Source organism: Cephus cinctus, unplaced genomic scaffold (genome assembly GCF_000341935.2).
Source record: "Cephus cinctus unplaced genomic scaffold, Ccin1 Ccin1_scaffold0169, whole genome shotgun sequence".
Lineage (NCBI taxonomy): Eukaryota > Metazoa > Arthropoda > Insecta > Hymenoptera > Cephidae > Cephus > Cephus cinctus.
This window is the reverse complement of record NW_014332893.1, coordinates 115,900-138,386: the sequence shown is the minus strand read 5'-3', so window position 1 is coordinate 138,386 and position 22,487 is coordinate 115,900. Positions and strand designations below refer to the sequence as shown.

General features: G+C 43.5%; 1 protein-coding gene across 5 annotated transcripts in view; it reads left to right on the top strand.

Moving 5' to 3' along the window:
- Positions 1–22,487, top strand: part of LOC107264420 (protein muscleblind) — a 203,103-nt gene that overhangs the window by 130,621 nt on the left and 49,995 nt on the right. For all 5 annotated transcript variants that reach the window (XM_025081692.1, XM_025081693.1, XM_025081690.1 and 2 more), the window contains one exon: positions 21,784–21,954. In XM_025081692.1, coding sequence (XP_024937460.1) covers positions 21,784–21,954 — 171 coding nt within the window. The remainder of the gene's footprint in view (positions 1–21,783; positions 21,955–22,487) is intronic.

The following is a 22,487-nucleotide window of genomic DNA, read 5'->3' as shown; positions in this document are numbered from 1 at the left end:
TGGGTTTTCAAAGGTCTCTTGGGGTCTCCCGCCCCAAGAGAAAAGAAAATAATCCGAGGCATCAAAGATCCACGTTTCATTCGATACGCAAGCCAACCGGGCTTGAGTCTAATAAGGTCGGTGGCGAGGCTCTCGTTCGCGCCAGGGGTTGTTTCGCTCGAGCCGGGTAAGGGCGAGTATAAATGTTAGGCCACCCCTTATAGAGGTGGCGAGCGCGTGTTATGTGCCTGACATTTAAATATCGTAGGCAGGGTCGGGGGTCTTCGGAGTTCTATCGATTGCGATTGCAGATAGGGCTGCTTGAGCCCACCCCTATAGACAACCCCTAGCCCATACTACCCATCTACCAGAGCACCCTTACCACCCCGATCCCTTACGGCCTAACCAAAAACCACCCCTTCTGTACTTCACTCTTCCTGCAAACTGTCCCTTTCGCTTCCACCCTTATGTCCCCATTGTTGCCCTCTTTGCTTTTCTATTCCTTCCGTTTCTCTCAAAAACTACCCCCTTCCGACGTTACGCACCTTGCCGCCACCCTTGGCGGCTCCCACTCGGCGAAACTATCTTATCCATTGCCACACGCGCAACCCCCCCCTCCCCCACTGGCCCTCCTCATGCCACCCTCCCTCACGTACAACACGCACGCACGACTTTCACCCCCTGGCACGAGTTAAGGGTGGCTACGATAAAGGAACTCACATCGATTACCCTACTACGTCCACTTGGGTTAATACTCATTGGACGTTCATTTACGTAGAAATCTGTTTTATCGACTTAGTCTACTATTTCGTATATCAGCGTTCACCTGTCGGACGGCAGTACAGTGGCAATTGTCGGGAGAGGGGGAGGGGGTCGTCGAAAGATATGGCGAAGTCGGAACGACGACCGGCAAAGATCAATCTAGACAAAACATAAATATGGACGCAAGGAGCTTAGCTCGTAGACATAATAATATGCCGGTCGGTAGGTAACACGCGACTGGTACCGTACCAGCTGCATTGATACACAGTTTAAACTTTTCGTAGGAATTGGCTTAGTCGAAGCCAGAAGTTACGTGGGATTTAAGGGTGGTTCTGGGGGGATGCGTCGTTACAGTATCATTGCAGAACCTGAACGTAAGGAACGAGGGAACAGAATCATATAATTTTGTTAGACGGCACACTTTGCGAACTGATCTCAAACTGGTTTAACTTTCAACGGCATCAATCACTCTTGATTCGCCCTTATTTCTCTCCCTGTTTCAATGCTTTGTTCCATTGATCAATTGCGATCTGATAAAGTATTACTTTTATAACTATGGCTGGAATTTTTTTTTCCAGTGACTGTACCCAAGCGCTGGGCAGATATGTAACTGTCTGTATCTATGACCTGTGTAGGATCTAAATAGAGATTGGGAACGTGATATAGTCCCAGGATTTTGTATGATCTTTATGTATAGTGCATTTCTGCTTTGGTACGTAGACAGACTGTATGAACTTCTACGGCATAGACTATAAACGTATGAGACTCTCCTTATCGTGATATATCCCAAAGTCCGGAGTTAATTTTATTAACGTGGGATTTTCGTGCTTTGGATCTAAGAACGGCACGTCGTGTTCGGGAGTTTTCGCGCGAGATTTGAATTGCTGGAGTAACCTAAATTTTCCCGGGGAATCTGTATCAAGTCTTCGTTCGGCACTCTGCCAGATGATGGTTAGTCATTGGGAGATAATATCCTGGGAGGTCTCGTTACTGATTTTGGGAAAATTTTGATGTAATCATGATTTGATTGTATTTTGAAATTTCTTTTTGGAGACCTCAGGTATTTTTCTTATCTCTAATAATTTATTCCCTGGTAATATCCCGTCGAATGCTCGCCATTTATATGTCCGCCCTTATTTGGCACATGCCATTCCACGGTCTTGAGAAATTTTCAATCAAACATCAGGAATTCCTTGGTGCCGTCTCCATTGAATGCCACGACCGCGAATAACGCCAGGGCTTGTAGTGCGAATCGACCAAGGCATCTTCTCATCTGTTCGGCCATCTGCCTGACGTTCTCGAGCCAGCTGGACCAATTTCGAGAATTGCGTAGAAGAAGCTGGTTGGCTTTATCTCGGATGTAATGGCGCCCTTGGGAAATTATAATTTGACGTTTAATAAGGCAGACGAATATTGATAAAAAAAAGTGGATTCGTCAAAAATTTTGTGACGTCATGCCAATAAACGGGAATTCAAAGTAAAGCAGTAATCAAAATTAATTTTGACTAGACAGCAAGGATGCTGCGACAGTAAGTCAAATCCGAGAATCCTCAAGTTTTATTTATTCAACGGCGCCTAAATGGACGTCGTTGTGAGGGTCGTCGCGACGCTTTGTGAAATCCGTTTTCGCGCACGGTAATGAGCATTTATAATACTCTGATATTAACATACTGACATACCTTCGTATGTTGACGGACGTCGATCCTACACCCAGCCTCTTCGCACTCTCCACTTCGCACCGCTGATGCGAAAATAAAAAAAAAAAAAATTTTGAATTACCTGATACATTTTAATTACAATCATGCTTGACTTTCAAAAAAAATTTTTTTTTTCAAAACAATAATTATAATTTTTATTCGAATAATATGGTTTAAATTTATTCACGTCCCAGTTGACTGTTTCGTGGTTACTGGAACAAGGGATGGGCTGTGATTGACGTTAGCTGACTCTACCCTGAATAGAAGTCTGTGTATACGACTGGGGCGTGTTGCTTCAAAGGTGAGGTTAGGTTCTACGCGAACGGCCTGTGGTAGTGGAGATCAGCCGTAAGGGCTTTTTCGTGGGGATGATTGTCGAAAGATGGGGGTAACCCGGTTGGACGGCGTCCAGGCGCTCGGCGTCCCGACCAGCTGATCGGCCGATGGTGCTCCCGTTCTCGAGGGATGGGGGTTGTAGTCGTCGCGGCGCCATGACGCCTTCCGTCCCGACGCTACGTACGTACCCAGCCAGAGTACCGGGATCGCGACGGTCGCTCGTAAAACCAAGTTATTAGTTACCGTTGGGTACAATGCGAAAACAGCCCGTTAAATCACACATTCAAAATGCTCCTGCCGCACTGTTATGCAGAAACGTACGATGGACAATCTACGACCCTTAAGTTACAGCCATCCCCCCGACCCCCGACATCCGGTAATACACCACCTACGTTATCCAGCGGCTTAGATCTTGACTGTGCCCGTAAGGGTCGTTTTCAATGCGCCGTTTGCTCATCCAGAAAGTTTTCCGACGTCGCCAGCGGATGGGAATGAAAACTGCCATTCTTTGGCAAAGCTTCTCTCCACGCGAACAATAAAGGGTTATGTGCTCGCGCAGGGGTATACACGAGGCTGACCGACTGGGAAGTCTCTGGGAGATGGCCGGAAGTACGTCATACAGGAAGTGGAAGATTTGCTGTTCTAATAGTCTCCATCTCGAGTGAAGTGGAATGGAGTCGAGTGGTGACTAGTGGAATATGGAGTTCAGATTTTTCCTTTTAGGGGTTGTCAGAGGGGGTGAGCTTGCATTTTGACAAAGGGGTTTTCTACTTCAGCGTGTTTACCGCCCTTCGAAACGATCCGTTCGATATACTCTCGTTTAACCGACTATTAATCTCTTCGGCTACCAACCCCTAAATGCCATTTAGGGGATGATTCTGATGGTAGACGATGTCGTACGAAGAGATACAAGCTCATATGCCGATCTATGGTCCAGCCGTTTAGTTGATGAACGTTCTCCGAGATTCTTGAGAAAATGACGTCATTCGAACCCCCTCAAGAATTCCACCCCTAGAAATGTATCTCTATCAACCCTTGTCTAGACTTACCCTTTACTCGTTTGGGTAGAAATCGAGTATAAAGTTTTGCCCGGTATACTCAAGGCTCATTTCCGCTTGATCGGACTCCGCGAGTCATCGGTTCTCCGAACCTGGTACCAATGATAATTAGTACATCAGACCAATTCACATGGACCAAGAGGTAGAGTTAGGGTCGTTCGGTGAATTCTCCAAAGAAATTAAATCATCCCTCGACATGGATCGTGTCCGATCCATCTTTTTCATCCCCTCGATTTGCTGCCCCTAACGAGAGCCACGTCGTGTTCTCTCACTTTCCTTCTCTTTTTCATCCTTTTTTCTTTCTTTTGCTCCCCTGCCCCTAATTCCTTTCATCCTCAAGTCGAACTTACAACCTGACGCTTCATCAGCCATGAAATGCCCTCGCACCAAGAATTAGTACTCGTTAGTCCCTGGGAATCAGCGAAACTAGCCCAAGGAGCCAAGTGAAATCTATTAGGTGGAGCAAGAAAATCGTACGTGGTCGAAAGTGGTTAAACCCGTATATAACCAGACACGTGTAGTCCAGCCCGAGAGCGATAAACAAGCCTTTGGCCAGTGGTAGCAGCCCCTGACAGTCAAGACTAGAGATCCCATACGGTACATGGATCCTTTTCAAATCCAGTTAGAAAGTTACCAACTGAACTCATCTAACGTACAGCTTCCCACCAGCCAATCGGATCAGAGACAGAACCGCCGTACAGCACCCGAATCTGGCTTTGCATATGCGCCAGGCTGATTGGCAGCTGTCGATTCCCATGACACGCGGGACAATGTGGCTGGGATCGTTTGACGAAGGGTGGCAAATGGACCCAGAATTAAGGGTAGGTAATAGTCACGGCTTCGGATCAGACGGAGAGCCTAGGGTGTCTATTGGTCAATCACAACTAGGTTAGGTCGGAGCGCCGGAACGTAGACGGCGATTCAGGGGAAATGTCAAACGCCACACGGGCATCTAGGGGGGTGGCTACGTAGGGGATGAAGGCTTTTTCGCAACCCTTAAAGCCGCCCGAGGAAGCGAACGAAGAGGAAGCAGAAGTGGCATGACGTAGCGCGGTATGGTACGGTACGGTGTGTGTCCGATGTTATCTGTGGTTGCCATGGGGATGCTATTGATTGGCCGACGCGCCGACAGACGTCACGGGCGTCGTGGCGCCACTCTGACTATTGCCCTCCCTTCGCCTCCCACCGGCAAGACCTCGTACCGCCACCTCCTACTATTCCCTCTTTGATAACCCTCCTACCTTATGAACCTCCCCTCCCCCTCCCCCATCCCCCTAAATACTCAAGCCCTGAATCCCAACCCACCGACGCCCTCCCTCCTCTTCATCCCCCTCTGTAACCTCGTGGAACAGCCGTGAGCAAAACTGCCCCCTCCAGTTCCACATCAGCTGAGCGTCCCGACGCTACCCGACCTTTACCCACGCTACGATTATCAACCCGGGACTTCCGGCCAAGATTGATCCTCGTGGGATTCATCCGCGACGACGCTACGCGTCGCGACGCCTTCTCGAGCGTATATGATTTATGCTCTATCGTAATGCTATCTCCCTCTACCTTCTCTCTCGTACCCACGCTTCTTTCCCTTACTCCCGTCTTTCTCTGGCTATTTGCGGACCTTTGTACCAGCAATCACGGCTCATTGATCTATCGATACTCCGTGTTACTATGAGGTAATAATTCTTCCGTTCTGTCTATGGATCCTTTCTCGAGCTTGTATCCTTTTTTCTTTTTGCAAGCAATCTAAAAATTTTTACAAAAGATTCTCCCTCGTTCGCAGCATCCTACCCTCTCACAGCTTCCTTGTAAGTATACATGCAAGGTGCGGCGAGCTATTCGATGCTTCTTGGGCTTTTCCCATTAACTTTTCTTCGAATTTTTTTTTTCTTTTTTTTTTTCGGCGATTGTCAACCGCAAGACCAGAGCTCGTTGAAAAAAAAAAAATAAGATAAAAAGAAAGGTGTATCGCAAGGGTCACGTAGGAAAGAAAGGAAGACGAAGTCCTTGCGAAATGGGGAAAGAGAAACGAAACTAATTAAGAATTGACGTCGTCGTATCTTGTGGTAACGAAGACGTTTCCCCTTGGGGCGTTGATGAGTCGGCGGCGAGCGAAGGAGACGGGAATCGATGTATTGAAATACGTTGCTTCGACGAAGCGACTGCACTACCGATTCGCTACACTTTTCACCCGTGAGAATATAACGAAGCCAGCGTCAATTTTGTTACGTTTTATCCGTTTCCCTATTCTCTCTTTGTCTCTCCTTTCGCGGATCCATTCGCTTTAATTGTATTTCTCTTTTCACGTCCAGCGTCTCTCGTCTCGTTCCGTCGCGACGGATATTCGCGTCGTTACGATTTATCGGAGGATCGTAAATTCCGCGCGTAATCCGAGACTTACTCCATAAAAAATCGTCCGGGATCCCTTGTCGGGATAATCCGCACGAAGAAAGAGAAAGAAAAGACAGTGAAAAAAAAAAGAATAAAAATAAAGAGAACAGCGAACGAAGGGCTGGAGAGAGGATGCTTGAAAAGTATGGCAAACCATATACAGTGGTGATTACCCAAAAGATGCTTTTTCTTTAATATTTATACGTAGTGTGTATTTTTTTTTTTTTTTTTTTTTTTTTTTTTTTTTTTTTTTTTTTTTTTTTTTTTTTTTTTTTTTTTTTTCAGTATTCTTAATCATTTTTAGTCTGGCTCATTTTTAGTCTCCTAAGATATCTATGACGACAGTTACGCTCGAGACTCGCCTTGAAACTACGAGCGTTAGTACAGCACGTAATATATGTATATCTCTGTAAGTAGATTGTTGAGAATTTTCAAGAGGCGAATTTCGATAGATTTTCTCGCCAATTTTATTGCACCTTCTTTACTTTCGACAACCACCACTACCTATTACTACTGCTACTAACGTTACTATCAGTCAGTGTTATTTTTCCTATTTGTACACCGAATCACTGAGATGCACCAGAAGCACAGCAATGCCTGCGATAGCTGCTGCTGCAGCAGCAATAGTAGCGGCAGCAGAAAATCTCAAATAAATCCTTTAGTAATCCCACGACGCTCCTTTCAGCCAGTCCGGATTTCCACTAGTGACTTTTACGCGACGCCACGAGTTTTCCCCGTTCCGCAATCCTGGCCCATCGTCAATGCATTTCATTCCAATTCATTTGTACCGTCGTTAGGATACTCTTCGACGTTCTATGTATATATATAGCATTCACTTTTCATTATATACCAAATGAATTTTCCGCTTGAATTTTCCACAATAATTCTGTAATCAGGTACTGATAACAAGATAGCAGTCCTAGTATTGACTATAGGAATAATAGTAGTAGCACGTATACTGTTACGGGATGGATCGACAATTCAAGAATGGCAATTCAATTGGAACTCTGACTAATGGGAAACTACGTGAGTCCGTGCTAAGTTCGTCTGATCAGTCATTTCCTCATCCACTTACATTTTCTCGATCGTTACCCGGCGACGCCTGTCGTCGGGTCAAGGTCGGAGAAGTGTGGCACCACGTGACACGTATAATTTTCAACAAACAAACCTTAGTCAGGACGATCATCAAGGTCGACGTAGAAGAACGACCTCGTCGGCGTCTACCGGAACGTCGGTATTGAGAAAACTTCTTTGCTGCAAACAATATAAGGGTTGTTTGGGCATCTGGCGATGGGCGCCATGGCGAATTTGTTTTCTTCTCCAACCCTTACGGATATCGATTCAATCAAGAGTCTCGTAGGCTATATCAATTTTTTCCTTATTGTCCTACTTCTACGGAAAGTGCTAGTTGGGGGTGAGAAATTTGTCGAGGGCGTGTTTACTCGAGTATGAAATGAAATACTGATAAAGAGCGAAGGACGGCGAGAGGGGGTAATAAATATAAAACTAAATTCTAAGGGATGAAGTGTTTGCCCTATAAAAGTCGCTGGAGAACAAAAATTGTCGGCCTACAACTATATATATATATATTTTATGGGCACGTCAACCTGGGTTAACCAACCCCCCGTTAACTTTCATATTTTCCCTCGGCCACGCGAACCATCAACCGTTATAAGCAGAATCAACAGTTAACGCTTTTTCATACACAGTGAATCCCCAATCACAAGACCCAATTACGTACAGTGGATAAAATACGAGGAAATCTCGTGTCGATTCCAGGAATTCTCACAGATATTAAATCCCGAAATCTCTTGGTGATTCGTATTGAGACCTCGTTCGACGAAGGTCACGTGAACACCTTGTTAAGTTTCCTATAATTTTTTTTTCTTTTTTTTTTCAAAATATAGCAATACCGTTTTTATTCGGATGACGTCATGACTTTTTTCTTAATTTTCGAAATTTTCCACATTTCTTTACGATGGCTGTTACTCTCTATCCCACCAGTAGATGGTGCTCGGTTCCATATTTTTTTATTCCCCTGTACTTTTTTTTTCATTCCTCTCAAAATGAAATTTTGACGAGTTTACCGGCACGGGGGTTATGTGATCCCAAGAGCGTATCGATGCAAGGGTAGTTTTCGTCTTTCCGTACTCCTTTTCAACCCTCCTCCCTACATCTCTTACCACTAACATCCACAGCCCAAATATCTTACCCTTATACTTTCATATATGGTCTTACACGAGATATATATATATATATATATATATATATATATATATATATACACCTTCCTACGTGGAAAGAGAGTTAGGAAAGAGAATCTCGTACAGAGAGAAGGGACCTAAAAAGACGAAGATCTTGGAACGACTCCCAAGGGCATGGACCAATCAGGTAGCCGAAGTACTCGAGCTCAAATGCGTCTCCACACACGTGTATTTCAATGCTCATATGTATATATATGCACCCGTACATGCTGACGTATGTATTAAGAGTGTCTGCCAGGAGAAGTTTGTATACTTGGTTATTTAGAAACGCTCCTTTTTTTTTATCCCAAATTACTTCTTTCAGGGTGTATCTACCCCTTTGGTATAAGTGGCTTCATCCTTGGTGCAGAAATTAATTAGGTGTAGGAATTCTTGATCCAAGCTATCAATATCTAATGGAGTACGAAATTGAACATTTTTGTAAAACCGTTTTTTTTCAAATCCTCCAGTAAAATATTTACGTTTTTTGTGTCTACACTGACCGGTCCAAGAGGGTAGGTAGACGATCCTATCTTCGAATCCTATCATTTGTTTCGAGTGACTTTTTGGGGATGGTGGGTGGGTGGGCGCAAAGAAAAAGGTAGCGGGATGGGAAGGCGGGGCCCTGTGCTTTTTCGAAAACCGATAACTTTTAGCGGCAGTGTGTAAATGGGTTATATATATATATATATATATATATCGAGTAGCGTGTCGACTTCCCATCTCTTTCTGCCTGCCCAGAAGTGAATTTCTACCTTTACCCTGTTCCACCCCATTCCTTTCTCAGACTTCTCTCGCTTCCTCTTTTTTCCACCTTCCCCATCATCCCCTTTGGCGCAAACGCTTTTTGCTGCAACGTTCACACGTTTCTTTTTTCGAAGATACCTTTAGCACTCGGTCGCTTTGTTACCGTATCTAACAAGAAGTCACTAATTTCTTTTTCGACACACCGCAGAGAACCACCTGCCCAGTAATAAATTCCCATGGAAGCATCAATTTGGCGTTCTCGTTATCTTTTTCCTCCCCCTTTCAAAATCATTGACATCGCCAGATCATTGAACAACCCCCGAGTAACTTTTTGAAACGTCACTGGCGCGGATGTTGAATAAAAAATTTTTTTTTGAATCTCAATATCGGGATTAATTTTCAAAAGTGCCAACCATCGCGCCAAATATTTATTTACCCCGCGGAAGCGAGTGAATGACTAGGGGGTGGTTTTTGGGTTACAGGGTGGTATACGCGATTCGAAAAGCAGGGCTGGGAGTTTCAGTTTCGGGGTGATCTGTGGCTCCCTGGTCGTGAGAATCGATGCCGCCGGCCTCCCAATAACCATACATCGCTCGGCTATCACTCCCTGGAGTGTAGACCACCTAACCACCCTTAGTACCACCCCTCCGCCCCCTATCGCCAAAGTCATCCCCGCCTAGTAGCCCTATCGCCCATCTCTACCTACCTTATTACAAATAGCCGCTACGTATGTGCGAGCTGGTTTTCCTGAAAAATTGCAAAAGACCCATCGTTATTCCTGCAGCGAAATGGCGTCTTACCCTGTCGACCCCATACGGCATTGACGGCTTATCTGGAGTGATACCTACCCCCCTCACTTCCCTCCTCATCTCCGACGTTACTCAGCTCCTCTTCCTCCATCCTGATCATCCTACTCAGGATGGAATTTCGCTCCCCGGAGGATTGTCAACTCCTTCGAGAAATTCCAATATGGATGTTCGACCACTTATCCTGCATATCCATTCATACTTTTTGCACACACTGTATGCAGCGCGACTATCGACTTTGAAGTTAAATATTTTTTGATGTATTTGAAAATATCAAAAATCAATTCACAAAAATTCGATAAGATCGCTTACCCCTGGTGTATTGTCCAAGTTTATGACTGATAACATTTTTTTTTTTATTAAAATTCAAAATTCGACAGTGTCCCGTTTCAAACATTCCCGCCAATTTTTCACAGTTGCATTATCATATTCAGCATATGAGCCCCACGATTGCAGCGCAGGGTTTCGTTTGTCGTAACGCGAAATGCGATATCGGTGTCAAATAAATGGAGTTTAATTCGCGCTTTCCCAGCGATACGAGCCGTCGGGGTTTGGCGTTGGGGGCGGCGGGTTCGGTAGAGTCCCGTGGGCTAGACGGTATCCAAGAGAGACGAAACGAGGGAGAGAGAGAGGGACAAGGCGATACACGCATTTAAAGAGTGAGGGAGATAAGCATACAAGAGATATATACCGAGAGGAACGCCGCAGGCTAAGCAGACAGTCCGTATGTTTCCACGGCAGTATTTATGGAAATGAACTGAGTTAGTTTGAACCCTCTTTTCGTTCTGTCTCATCCTCTCCCCCCCTCCCTCCCCCCTCCCATTTCGTAGGGGATGAACGGCATAGATACCCACCTACTGCTCTTGCACCCAGCCGTAGCCCCGTAGTAGCAGCTGCTACTGCTGTTTGCCCACCTAATTACGCGGAATTCATAAGTTACTCCCTCGAACGAGCCGCTTGCGAAACCACCCTCTGGCGACGCCACTTTACTCTTATAATAATTCCGGTATGGAATTGCCGTCCCGCATCTTGCCATCCCCCTTGTATCGCGCTACGGCCGATTATACAATGTAATAATACAGTAGCTCGCTGATTTTCTTCGCGAACAATTCAACTTCAACATGTAATTTGAATCGTTGTTATTCAAATACGAAAATACATTTATTATAATTTTCGATAATGTTACAGTCATTCCCAAGTATTACCCGCTCATTGTCTTTACATTGACTGTACCGTACACGTGATACAGATAAAGTTACTACGGACGCACTGTATCAGATGACGGTGCGTTAACGTTAATAAAAAATGTTAAAATTTTACAAAGCTGATTATATTTCCTAATTTGATACAGACTAGAAATTTTTTCAATTTTCTTTTATTCCCTGGACTAGGTAAATGATACCGATAGAGTTACTTCGGACGCACTGTACTTCAAGTTATGAGGGGTCGGCATTATATTCCTCCAGGCACTTTTGTGTCTCGCGACTTCAGTTGTCACTTCTGCATTCTACTTGCAACCTGTTGCTTTCTGTCTCTCCTTTCTCTCTCTCTCTTACTCTGCTTCATTCGTACTCTGTATTTCTATCTCATTCTTTTCCTTCAGCTACAAGCCTAAGCTTCATCCCACTCACGGTACTTGCTCATGATCCGTTCCTGGAGTGCATCGTACTTCCCTCTCTACCCTGTAAACAAGCCTGTTTTCTTAATACCAATCAAGCAATGCACTTGCACCCAGCGCACCCTGTCTTTTCAAAAGTGCAAGTGCACTTCGTCCAAAGTACAAACAACCACTGCCCAGTGGATCTAAACGACAAAATTATAGAGCGAAATTGAAAACTCGATGCATCCTCAAGTGGAATAACACAGTTGGACCCAGACCGTCCAGCGCATCTAAAGTAATCATAATATTTGATTCCTCATCCAGAAAGCTTTCAGGTCCCTTTGTATCGTCATTGTATGACTAGTCTGGTATACGTCTATTTCTAGTCTCAGAAAGTGCCTGGTAATACGTAAGAGAGGAATAGTTCATTCTGATGCAATACGCACGAGTCATCCGATTTGAAAGGTTCTTAGGGTCGATGCATCGTGATCCGGGGGGTTCGCGGTGCTGAACCAGGGGTAGGTTACTGTCTCTTTATGTACCCCGTAATGACGAGAACGTTTTTGAACGAACGTAGTGACTTAACCGGGCACTTGAAAGTACCGGGGAATAGCAGGCGAAGGGGTATTAATAAACGATAACGTTTCTTGGTGGAGCAAACAATGTGCAAGGGTAACGAAGAGGCAGGGGTTGTGTCTACATACGGGGGACCCTTAGTCTTTTTGAAGGTACCGACACTTAAGGGTGCACTAAAGTCGAGTACCTTCTGGAGGACCAATGGGGTTGGTCGAGCGTGTCCTTTGGCAATTTTGATCCTCACCCTTTATTTTTTTTTGACTTTGCACATAACCGAAATGGATGAGGGTTGCGGGGTTTTAATAGGTGTACGTTGTGTAGTACGTGTACAGTGTGATATATGTGGTATGCCAGGGGATAAGGGTGAGACGGGGCAACGTAGGGTGGGTTTGCGGTTCTCTCAATTTAAAAACAAGATGATTAATATTCTCCGCTCCGCGTGTTCGTGGTTGATGATGCGGCCGAAATTTACTCCCTTGTCCCTTTCGTTTCGCCATCTTTTTTTTTTTTTTTTTCTTGTTTTTCGCGAACACTAGTTTTTTCTCTCTTGCTCCGATAGTGGACTCTTGGTTTTTATCTTCGTCCGACACTCACGGTCCGTCGACCTGTAGGGGATTGGGCGTAGGGGTGGGTTTCGACTATAATTATTTTGGCGCCAGTCTGACGAAATTGTCGTACTGTTCGCGGCGATAAAGTCCCGTTTACGATCTCGTTGACGGAAGAGAATATTCGCAATTGGCGTATGTCACATACGCAGTGTACTTTGCACTTGGAATACAACACGTATGCTTAATGGGTGGATATGAATTTTGCAGCAGTGATTAATTCGTAGGTGTGTATTATTATTTTGATTCGGTACGTGCTATGCTGGTGGGTTATGGCGTGGCGGGAAGTTTGAAATTCTTTTGATGATGGCTTTGCTATGTAATTTCAAAGTCATCAAAGAAATTATTTCGAAAAGTTTTTCTTAGTCGATATTACAAAGTTCGAACGTGATTTATTATTCTTAGAACAGTCGGGTTACTGGGATTTTGGCTTATGACGTAATTTTTTAATTAATTACATATGCATAATATCCATTGCACCTAACCTACAAAGGTACGTGGAGTGACCTAGCACGAACTTACTTTTTTGTTAGCTTCGTTCACTTTGCCTTTTTCAACCCTTGGAACTAAACGTTGAAATATGGGCTGAGAATAAAAAAATTTTTTCAAATATTCACACGGCCACGCAGTTATTTGCAAAAATTCTCAAATGGCAATTCATTATGGTTTAATGACCAGAGTGAATTTGCCTCTGCCGGAAGTTACGGCCATTGTCTCTGGAGCGCCGCGACGACTTCCGGCATAGCAATCTTTCGCCAGGCCCGGCAAAATCCCGTATGCGGATTTCAAATTAGGCAGGGGGCAGGTGCTCGCGCACCTGGACTCTACTGCAAAGGGAATAATATATCGGTGTAACCAGCGTACGTGGAGAAGGCCCGTGAATTGGATTGCATTACGTGTTATTCAGGTGCCTTATAATTGTATCACACCTGTGGAATACAGGACTTGTAGAAATCAGCTGCCGACCGAGTGATCGAGCAGATTAGGGTTAAAAATTTATATATTTATTTTTAACCAAAAAAAAAAGTAAAAAATTTCACCCACCCCCAGAACGAGCTCGTTCACCATCATTTTCATATTTATTATCTACTCTTTTTTGTTCTCAACGAACCGCAGGCACGGAACGCAGCTGTAACTTAAATACCAAAGAACTGCCTGTCCTTGTTTTTGGAGTAAAAAAGGAATGCAAATCCAAAAGTAATACCGAGTTTAATAATCGCCCCTCGCGCAAATGTAATTTGTCCGTTGCGACGTTTGCGATAATTTCCTCGGGATTTACGATACAAATGAGGATTAGGCTATGCGAATTAGGAATTGCGTAAGGTTTCCCAGGGTTAGATGATAGGGACAGGGGTGGAACTAAAGACGCCACTGAGCCACGTTATGAATAATGCACAGGTACACGAGACGAGACTTCGGCCTTTCAATCTTAATTGTATTTTAATTACTTTGATGGCACCGCGTCCCACAGAAGTGAAATGACAGAATGTAATTGTGAGACAGTAACAGAGAAACCGAGAGGGAGAGTGAGAGAGAAAAGGGGGAGCGAGAGCGAGATTAAGAGAGAGAGAGAGAGAGAATCCAATTAATTTGATAGAACGCTTTGGGCCTCGTAAACTAGGGTACAACCATAGTAAACGTCAGTTTACATGTAAATATTTAAGAAAGAAATATCGTATATCAAAAATATTCAGTATACCAATGACAGATCGGTAAATGCAAATTGGTATAAATAATTAAAAAATAATAATAAACGTACAAAACAAAGCATACAAATATAAAACAGAAATCATAAATACTGAAAAAAAAAAAAAAAATCTACAAGAGAGGGTAGTGAGAGGGATGATTCGTATAAAGAGAAGAATGATGGTGCAGGCAGAATCCTTTTTATCGGGAATCGTATAATTATCGCCCAGCCCTCGACGTCGCCTGCGAGCAGGTTTGCTTTCAAGGATCTTTACGTCGTTCCGTTGGCACAGAGAGACGCGTCGGCGTCCTTTGATGTCTACGAAGACTTTTGCCACGATGGAAGACGCCACCCAGCCATAAGGGATGTTGGCTTTGCCGTGGTAGCAACGGAGAACAAGAAAACCTTGAGAAATGGTTCTAAAGGATTTGGTGTGTTCCTTTTCTTTCTTTTATTTTTTTTTCTCTTTAATTTCATCTTTCTCGTTCCCCCTCTACTCTCGTCGATCCCCTCGGTCGTCTTACTATACCTTACCTTACCTTCCCATCATTTTTTCTTTCTTTCTCTCGGGTAACATCTACACAGCATCTTGGTACTTTGAGAAAAAAAGATATTCATGGCTTTGAAAGTCTTCCTCTTCGGGGTAGGCATCCCTTACAGTCAAGATCGATCCTTGCAACTAGACCCACTTGACGGGTCAAATACGCCGAATTGCTATTCTTTGAGAACCTCTTGCCCACACCCCCTACCGTCAAAACCCTCTGACCTTCCGAACCCACCCCCTACTTTAAAACGCAGCATCCCTCCTAACGTCTTGACGCATCTGATACAGCCAAACGAACGTTCTGAGGATTCTATGTATTTCTTATATAATTCTTATTTATTATATAAAAAAATTTCTTATATAAAAAAATATCTCTATAAAATTTTACATTTTTTCGAAACTTAATATTAGATCTAATAGGGGTTTTTATTATGATCGGTAAAAAATCGATTTTAATTTTCAAAACGTATTTCGAAATTCTAATAGGATCGTTTGACGCACGCAGCCAGACGCGAATGATTCCATTAGGCGGCGAGCCGCGGTTAACGCGATGCGGCTAGTGCGGATTCTGTCAGGATGTAAGGGATGAGAGAGGGGTGGGTGTGAGCAGGGGGTGGATGAGATGATGGAAAAGGATGATAGTGACGAAGTGCGACGATGAGGGAAATAGAGTGGGTGAGAGCTGTATTAAATCCGTGTCTCGGCTCTTTGGATTCCAGGAGGGCGGAAGGAGAGGGTTGTTTCGGAAGGCGGAAAGACGGAGTGACGGGGGTTCATTTTGCTCGTTGAGCTTGGGGGCAGTGACGGCTCGACGAGGGCCCCCTATTAATTCGTTTAATTGTGCTGACGAATCAAACGCTAAGAACTCGAATCCCCGGACTCTCGTGCAAATTATCGTCAATTCTCAAGCCCTCCCCTTAATGCCGAATGCAAGGGGTGCGGAAACTTCCAGAATTGTAGGTATAAGGGTGGAATGGAACGCTGGCGGTTAACGCTTTAGGATAGAATCAGAGGTTGGCAACCCTTAGGCTCAAGTGCTCCGGACTAGGTCTGCATGCTGCACTAGACTCCAGGGTGCTTCAACACTCCCCCACGCTCTCCCCCCGCCCCATACCGCATCCTAGAGGTATTCATTAAACGATAACTCAGTTTTCACGAAATTATTTACTGCTCACCCTTATCGTATTACACACGTAACCACGTACACGTCGATTCTACACAGTCAATTGTATATCAGCCTTTTCCTAGTTACGCACCCCGATAACCCATCCCGTGACAGATCCGTAAGGGTATGAGATAGAGAAAAAGAAATTCAAAATTTTTTTCAAAATTAAAAAAATTTTATAAAGTTATCGCTCGCCACGTGTCTCCAGTCGAAAGCATTGCCAAAGGATATATACGCCAGTCTCAAAATGATCTCGTAGTAGCTGCACAAAGTCAGTCTCCGAGGGAGGCCGAGCTTTCGCGAAGCGTCTTGTAAAGCGGTCTGGCTAATCTGAGCTCTAACCACTTCGGCGCAGGAGCCATACGTACACGTAGTAAGGTTTTCGAGTAGAGGGTCGTGAGTGTAGCTACTTGATGCCTTCAGTGCCTTCGGTGCTTTCAGTTTTCAAATTAACTCGCCGTCGTCGTCGCCACGACGTCTGCGGCAACAAGGTCGACACTTCAGAGAGTTAGGATCGTCAAGTACACAGTCTGCGCTGTCTGGGTATCCACAGGCATAGACTACTGGGTAGCAAGAGTAGAGACATTGGTTGTGTCGGGTTTAGAGCAGTGGAAGGGATGGACTGGGTGAAGGGGGCTGAAGGTTTGTCGCTACTTGCGGACGACAACTCCAAGTCTAAAACGTGACCAACCTGCCCGGAACCGCATCAAACTACCCTCACACCAATTCCGGTCCTCGTACCATTTCGACGCTCAAACCATCCCCTAACAATGTTCACCCTCTTCTCACTTTTATTACTTACGTGAACGTTCTACGATAATGGCGAAACCTAGGAAGTACTGCGAGCCGTCGTATTTCAAAGTCGACATTGTTTTTCCATCAGCGTTACTCTTGGGGGGTTGTCAAAAAATATTTTACTTTTTCGAGATGGATATAAATATATTTCTTTTTTCTCCTTGTCACGGGAAACAAACAACTTCTTATATAGCGATCTTATATTCATCCCCTATTTAAATATATGCCAACCTTACCCCTGTAACACGTTATTTTCCACGAACCTCCTAATCCTGTTAAGGGTTGTAGAAGCCTCTTTAAACCTTCTCAGAGTGCTCGGTGCTACATTGCTTTGCGATGAAAGTGATGCGCTAAGGAATTTAGACTATAATGTGAAACAGGTCGTAATGACCTTGTTTATTTTGGAAATTTTTCAAAATCGAAATCTAAGATACGTTTTGATTTAAACCTCTATGGGCCCGTATAACTTTCAGGTCACATTTTAATTTATCGACATTTTACAAAATAATTATGACTTGTGGCCGGTGTGACTTGAAAGTCACATAGTAAATATATCGCAATAAAATTGTTTAAACGGAAAAATTTATTTTCATTTGCATATATAGGTTTATAATTTCTGATTTTACGTTCCCACAATTTTGTTGGAGTTAAAACAAAAAGTCGGCCCATAGAGGGTTAAATTATTTGTCGTGAAATTATTTGTTGTTCGTTCCACGAACCTCCCAATCCTGTTAAGGGTTGTAGAAGCCTCTTTAAACCTTCTCAGAGTGCTCGGCACTACATTGCTTTGCAATGAAAGTGATGCGCTAAGGAATTCAGACTGTAACGTCAAGCAGGTCGTAATGCCATTGTTTATTTTGGAAATTTTTAAAAATCGAAATCTAGGATACGTTTTGATTTAAATTATTTGTCGTTGTGCGAGTTTCCTATATATGTATATAGATAACCCAGGAGATATCGTTTTCCGAAATTAAGGCAAATTGTGTGAAGCTTGGCGGCGTACGACGTTATTCCCGTGCGAAATCGATATGCAAATCTAGGCGCAAATCCTAGTAATCTTGCAGCCGCCCAACCCCCGAGCATCCAATAGAATAGGGGTGGCTTTAGCGGGGCACCTTGGAGAGCGAGGAAAACTAGATGCTAGAATGAGGATCGGGATAAAGACAAGGGACAGTGAGGTTAGGGGGTGTCACGGGGTGAAGGAGGAGGAGGTCGCTGTGTTGAAGGTTGAAGGGTACGGGAATATCGAGGGGGTAGAAAGGTTATAAAGTGGGGTTAGCACGGGTCTGAAGGATCGTGTTCGACGGCCACCTTCGACGACAGGATTTCACAGGGGTGAAAGATGCTGCTTGACATCCACCTTACCTACCTAACCTTCTAGTAACCCGTATATACCTACGGGGTGGAGAACTTTCAAATTCATTCTTATCCCTTGGTCCTGCCACCCTCTCAAAATCTCTCGGCTATACCTACCCGACCGATAAAATATCCCTACAGAATTTTCGATTTTTACTATGTAATATTACTTTAAAGGATGCGGGTTAATTTGAAAATATTTTCAAAAAATTTATTAAAAAATGTTCCACCCTTATTAATGTTTTTTTTTCGTTATTTTACTACTACGTTTTCATTTCCCGTATACAGGATTTGACTTACGCAGTGATAATAGGGCGTTTCATCCTAGTGGAAAAGGAAAGAAAGGACCAGACGTTCTGGTATCTATTCACCGTGTGTTGATAACGGCGACAGGAAATGGAGCAGGGACAAGGGGGGGGGTAGGAGGGTATGAGAAGAGAAACGTGAGAATAAAGTGAAGGGATAAGATGGACAGTGCTAAAAGCCCAAAGAATAAAGATTGCGAAAAGAAAAGAAGAATGACGATCAATCTTGATCCCAATTACCGTGTCGTTCAGCTACGGTAATTGAGCCGCTCTCGGACGCCAAGTCACTTTGGACAATGCCGGAAAACCGAAACAATAGGAGCCAGGGGGTAGTCTCGGAATTTCTTGACTTTATCCCCAGAAGGAAAATGTCTTTTTTTTTTTTGTTGTACCTCGAAGGTTCTCGGCAATAGTTCATAAAAAAAAATAGCCTACCTGTATATCGAACGTCCGAAAGGTCTGATAGACAAAAATCAATTGTTGGTTTAAAAAAAAAAAAAAATTAGAAACAACCATCGATAATGGACGACAAAGCTTGTTAATTTTCCCCCAATTTCCTATTTTTTTCATATTCACGTATATCCCATTAAAACTACAAACACACATTTACCGTTCAATTTTCTGCGCATCTCGAGTCAACTGATGTTGACTGTCTAGGGATTTCTGGGATGTAAATAAAAAATGTAGACTAGATATTAAAAGAAATAATGACGTCATAATAAAATTCAAATAAAACGCCTACAGCCTTAAGTCTCATTCTCACAGTCAAATGGACTCCGGTCGTTCGCACGATAAATTATATTTTCCTCGATCCTATCGCTCCAGACGTCCCTTTAGTACTAGCCTTTAATTTTCGCATTACCTTTACGACGATTTCATATCAGCCTTTATATCGACACCAGTACGTCTCTACGTAGTGTTCTAGGGATATTTATCGTTACTTGGAAATAACTAGATGTTCCTATGTCTACTTGTCGTGTCTCGCGTGTTGGCAGTAACGAGCATTTATTGCAGTCACGAAATGTCCCACTTCTTTATATCCGAGAAAACAGTATAACAGGGCTCCCGACTCGTGTTATCATCAAGATAACTGATAACAGAGTTTTCCCTTGCTAGTTACTTTAGAAAGAATTCAAGGAATTACAAAAATACGTAAAATTCGTAAAATATTATTTTACACGTAAATCGTCATAATATTCGATGCTTAATCGGTACGTCAAAGGTTGAATTAAATATCACGTGTGTTATCCAATATACCCAAGTCACACTAGAAAGGGTTACGTAACCAGTAATACCTCAAAATCTTTTCTACTGAAAATTCGCAGGTCGCTTCCCGGCGACTTTCGCCAATTTCAAATTCTCATCTCGTCCATCCACGTTAAGTATAAGAAAAACTTTCCAGTCCCCGCCTACCGCATGCGATCCAACGAGTACGTGAGTCTCGCGTTACCGACACCCATCTGTGCATTATCTTCGTTTATCGTTGATTACTCATCGGTAATAAGCACTCGTTATCCACTTACCATGCAGATATACTTACCATACGTAAGACCTAACCCCGAGCACGTGCTTAGTCAAGTCGTGAATTCCCCAGAGTTCCTACTGATATAAATTGATAGTCAATAATTTATAATCGATAAACATAATGGTAAAGGACGTTACGCAGAGTACTAGTTATCGTTGTATAACAGCAAAACACTAGTTATAGAAATTTTTTTCTATTATTAAGATCGCTAGGTGTCTATACGTATATTTCCATGACGTTAAGAAACCGAAGATCAAGCATGTTTCCATTAGACAGTCGATCGAAGCTTTGTCGTAGATATTAAGTTACACTTGGCTTTCCGTATAATCGCACACCCGATGCCCTGAGATGCGTTAACTAGCCACAGTGCGATATTACCGAGAGTCCATCGTAATAACCCAAACGTTCGACAGATGGCGGTTAACTCGCGCTGAAAAGCGCGACCGAGTGGGGGAAGGCTTCCCCTCTCAGCGCGAGCTTAGAAAGAGAGCTGAGGGGAAGGGCGACCATACGAAGCGCCTCTGTAGCCCGAGTCGACTGTGTACCAGGAAACTCTTGAATGTGCTTAATTAGCCGATATTTGAGCACTAAGGGCACGCGAGTTTACGCTTACAAGCCGCTATTACCGAAAGCCGCTGGATTTCCGGGATGAGAAACAGCGATGGCGGTTTGGTGGCTTCTGGCTAGGTAGTTGGATCGCTGGTCCGCTAGGTGGCGACGTGTGAGATGCTTTCGCTGTGACGCACCGGGTCGACTGGGGTGCACGTTGCTGCCCTCTGTACTCGTGTTACCTGAACTAATATTGTTAAGTATAATTAGTACTGCCCTGTACACTCTACCTGGTACACCTTACTTACCTGTTTGGTACCCTTTCGACAAATAGCTTCTCACCCTATTTCATCCCGACTACTGTCGATGCTATTCTCTTAAACCCATGTTACACTTCGGTTCTAAGACCATGTTACAAGACCTATTGTTATCAACTAGGTTGTCTCTTATCAGCGCGGAAGCTTCTCACTGCGTCCTACTCCACTTAAATTATCTGTTTACGGACTTTCGATCGGAAATTCTTTGATCCGTATTTTACGTGATTAGCTGAAATTTTTTGTGCTTTATTAAGAAGGACATTTTTGACTTATTTTTCACTAAGTGATATATGGCGGGGTTGATTGGAAGGAATTTTGAAAAATGGCCAATTTTTTTTTTACGAGTTAAGCAATGAGAGCGTCGATCTTGCGAGCGCTGAAAATTGAATTCCTGGTAATTTTATGGGTGGGGGGGGGGGGAGCTTATTTCCCACCGAGGGATGTTGCTGACGTTGTTTCTGCAGACCCTTGAAAAAGTATATTGTAAGGGATGATGAGGGAAGTCAAGTACAACCCCCGTTTCTTCGATTTTACTTCGGCTCCTGTTATTGCTCCGTGACTTGTCCTCTCCGACCGATCTCAATATTCGGAATGTCAATTGCAGATGCATATTTATCGAACTTCGATAATGACGTCACGACCCCTCGTATCGCCACTTTCAATTGTATTCACTGTTTGAACATTTTTTTTTTACTGTTTCAATCGCAACCTCTTTATTTCTCTTATCTATTGCTTTCTTCTTTCAGGGACGATGTAATAGGGAAAAGCCACCCTGCAAGTATTTCCATCCGCCCCAGCATCTCAAGGACCAGTTACTCATCAACGGCCGCAACCATCTTGCTCTAAAGAATGCCCTGATACAGCAAATGGGCCTTACACCGGGCCAGCCTCTTGTACCTGGCCAAGTCCCCACAGTGGTACGTCGACAGACATATTTTTTTTTATTTTCATCCTTCGATGAGAATCCACATTTGTATACCTATACATCGGTCACTCATTTTTTTTTTTATTCTAGTTACACCGGCTAGATAGCGTTTACGTAGATCATTGACGGTGCAACGACAATATTTTTTTTCAATTTTTCAAAATCGACGTTTTCGTGTTTAGAGAAAATTTTGTTTTCTCGTGAAAACTTTTTTTTTAAACTTATCAGTCGTGCATTTTGCCAATAATTTCTCAGTGGATGACGCCGTTTTGACTTTTCATGAAATTTTCATAATTTTGATAGAGTACTTTTGAAGCATGCATAAAAAAGAATTTTTTTTTTTCATCACCAATCACATTTTTTTCTATCTTCAGTATTATGTATTCCTGAATGTCACTTTTTCGATCAATAATGATCTGTCATAATCTACTCGTTGCACCGTTCAGTGCGCTATAACCCAAAATAAGATATAAAAATTAGCACGCAGCATGTTCCCTCTTTGTTTTTTTTTTTTTTTTTTTTTTA